Consider the following 3,545-nt stretch of genomic DNA (forward strand, 5'->3'; position numbering starts at 1 on the left):
AATGCACAACGATAAGCCAAGCCGCCACAAGCGCGTTTATCGTCGCATTTGTGTGTTCTTGGAAAGTCATTAAGTCGTCGACGTGGAGCGGCGCGCACATTAAGCGCGACCGCACAAAAGTGTGGGAAAATTTTTCAATGAATGGCTCACGCTTCCGCTTGCGGCATGCGGTGTGCGGCGCGTTAACTGCCATTCGAGTTGGTTAATTTTTTTTTCTGCTTTGCTTTGCTTTGCTTTGTATCGCAATGTGGTTATTATTATTAGCGTTTTTATTATACTTGTTGAGCTTGTGACTTCGTTTATTTTTGTTGCCTTTATTGTTATTATTGTTGTTGTTGTTGAGCTATTTGCGGTTTGCTATTACAAGCTAGTTTATCGCCAACTAGACTTTTCACTGCTACTTTTTACTAATACATATGCATGTAATCCACAAGCTGAGCGCGAATTATCGCGATCAACGCGCCGCGCTCATACACCGCGCGCGCTTGTACGCCCTCAAAAAACTTGGCTTGGTTTGGTTTCTATTGGCATGGGTTGGCGCAAGCTATGACTCAAAACGCGCGCGCGCATAGCAACAAATAAGCATACCTACATACATATGTAGCTACACAGTTGATACTAAATCTATAGGCAGCGCTTTAGCCGAACAAGGGTTCGTTTTTGTGTGCGTTTTGTAGATTACGGTTTGGCATAGTTTTTATTTATTTATTTTTTTCTTTTTTGACGTGCCACCGGACATTGTACGCTAATTGTGAAATTTCGAAATTCAAGCGCTTGGGCTGTCTCGCTGGCTTGTAGTGTGGGAATATTTTCGAATTATATGATGTGCAAACAAAAATTAATGAGAGTCAGACGTCAGCTTGTGTTGTGGCGCGTGATGCGCATTGACGTAGTTGCTGACGTCAGAGCGCGACAGCGGCGGCGGTGTTTATGTGAGATCAAGACCTTCTTGAACAAGAAGTGATATGAAGCAAAATGACCTATGAAAAGATCAGCGTTTGGGATGATGATGATGACGAGTAGAAAAGCAGAGTTAATTAAAAAGCTTTACGTTTTATGTTTTAATAATTTTCATTATATTTCTTTTTTTTGAAAATTTTAATTGTTTTCAATTGTTGCTTATCTCTAAATAAATTCATTTTCCCTGCGCTTAGGAAGTTATTTAAAAATTTTTTATATTTTTTTGTGCTTAAAATACTTTGCGTGGCTGGTCATTGGCTTTAGAAAGCCCTTGTTGTACCATCAGCAAGCGTGCTAACCATTTTGTTCAACCACGCAGGCGGCAAGTATCACCGACCTCAGCGACGTTGTCCAGCCTGCTGCCAACTCAGACACCCTGCCTCTGTACTTCTTCCCCGGTTTGCTGCAACGCAATCGCCCCTATTCAACTCATAGGCTACCCAAGCGCCATCTAGCGCGCAGTTCTGGCTACCATCAGCTGCATTAATAGATGCTCGGGCTACGGCGACGCTGCATACAAAGCTGTGTGCATTCATGAAATCGATTCCCATTAAAGATCCTCTTGCTTGAAGATCAGCTTTTCTGCTTTTGCTTGCTTGTTTGCTCGCGCTCATGCTCACCATGGGCGCCACACCGCTCCGTACGATGACTCGCTGGGTGCTGGACTGGAGCTACCACTTTCACTGCTGCCATACTCCGAAGGTGGCGGCGTAATAACAACGGGGCTGGATGTCGCACTGCGTTCACTGCAACTACTTAAACCATAGAACTGTGCGGCTGCCACTGCCGCCGCCGCCGCCGCGGCACCAACGGCCTGTGTTGCTGCGCCGGGAATAAAGTGTTGCGGTTGTGGCACACTAGTCGCCAACGGCATGCCTGGCACCACCACTTGTAAATAGTTCAAACGATGACCTAATTGGCTCATTAGCTGTGTACCCAAATCCACATTGACGCCGGGCAAGGCCGCTAGCGTCTTTGACACCTCATTTGCTGCATGCACATAGCCGGCGCGAAAGCTCTCCGTAATCGATAATTTGGGATCTTGTACGGCGCCAGCGCCAGCAGTAACTCCAAGCCCACTGCCGCCAGGTCCCAGCCGCAGCTGCTTCTGTGCGCGCAACTTTTTCATGTGCTCCACTGTCAGCTCGAGTATGTCGGCCTTCTCGAGTCGTGTGATATGCTCGCCTTCCTGTGTCAGACACTCCACCATAATGTCCTTCAGCTCGTCTAAACATTTGTTGATGCGTGCACGCCGTTTGCGTTCCAACATCGGTTTCATCACTTTGCGGTACTGATAGGTCTTGGACATCTCCATCTCTAGTACCATTGCTTTGAGATCGTTGGTTGGTTGTATTAAATAGCCGGCTAACTATTCAGTTGTCTGCTTCTCCTTCTTCTTGTTCCGCTCTTAAGTTTGCTACGAGCTTGTAATCCAAAATGTTCGTTTGAGTGCGCGTGTCCGCTTGGCTCAACGACTTTGCTATGAATGCTTTACCAACGCCAATGCGCTTGGCCTTTTATAGCCTCAGCGCTGAGTGAGCAGCTCATTAGCCATGTTCGAGCTTATCGGAGAGTCGGACAACAACAATCACCATCACTACCACTATGACGTCGACGTACTCAGTAAATGAGAAAATACCCGTAGACTCATGTCTTCGCTACCCCCTGCCGTCATTGCCGTTGTTATCGTCTACCCGCTTTGTGTTTTACACTAAGTAAGCAGTTGAAGTATCCACTACTCAACTGACGTCGCTTAACGTCTTCCAAGACTCGCATGCTCTTCTCCGTTCGGCTGCTTGCACACTCATCCGGTCGCACACACAATCAACCACGCCAGCCAACCGCCCCTCGCCCGTTCGCATTCCGTTGCTTGCACACAACAAATTCCCCTATACAACTATTCAAGCATACAATCGCCCGTCCGTCCGTCCGTCCGCACATTTGTGCAACGTCAAGGCACATCGCTGGCTGTTAGTGCTGCTGTTGTTATTATTATTGCTCGCTGTGGTGATGGTGGTGGTGGCTTAGCTGGCAGCTACATTAATGTGGAACGAGTCAACGCGCGCGTCTCCGTCTCCATCTCCGGCTCTTCGTCGCTTTTGTCGTCAACTTATGTTGTGATTGTTATACCGTGGGAAAGTCGAGTGTAGTCGATTTCTCACGACGGCTTGCCAGCCTGCCGCTGCTCTTGCCTCTCTACCAGTCTAATCCGCTAGCTGCCCCGCTGCATGCCAACGGCGGCCCCTATGCGACCGCGCAACGTGCCAAGCAATCAACCAAACACGTACCCGCCAACGGGTGTGTCTGTCCGTTCGCGGTTGTTGTTTGCCTGCTGCTTGAATGACTGATGCCAGCATGACTGCCTGATTGGGGTCTCTTAAGTGGTGCGCAGCGGCGTAGTCTTGTCGTTTGTTGTTGCCTGTTGTTGTTAATCGCTCGACGTTGATTGTTCCAATGGGCGGTTGGTGCGGGGCAGTGGCAGTGGCGCACATGCCTGCCATCCATAACGAGCTGTTTGTGTTTCATTTCATTTGGAGTGTGTGTGCGACCGCGCTTTATCCTCACTTACCTCACTTAAGATTTTC

General features: G+C 48.3%; 1 protein-coding gene across 1 annotated transcript; it reads right to left on the minus strand.

Annotated features, from left to right (window-relative positions):
• Window positions 1-1,176: 1,176 nt before the first annotated feature.
• On the minus strand, window positions 1,177-2,947 carry LOC118740301 (enhancer of split mbeta protein). Its single transcript, XM_036471786.1, has one exon. The coding sequence runs from the start codon at window positions 2,285-2,287 to the stop codon at window positions 1,577-1,579; it is 711 nt and encodes a 236-aa protein (XP_036327679.1). The 5' UTR covers window positions 2,288-2,947; the 3' UTR covers window positions 1,177-1,576.
• Between the last annotated feature and the right edge of the window lie 598 nt (window positions 2,948-3,545).

This window comes from Rhagoletis pomonella, unplaced genomic scaffold, assembly GCF_013731165.1.
Source record: "Rhagoletis pomonella isolate Grant_MI unplaced genomic scaffold, Rhpom_1.0 Rhpom_scaffold_00001, whole genome shotgun sequence".
Classification (NCBI taxonomy): domain Eukaryota; kingdom Metazoa; phylum Arthropoda; class Insecta; order Diptera; family Tephritidae; genus Rhagoletis; species Rhagoletis pomonella.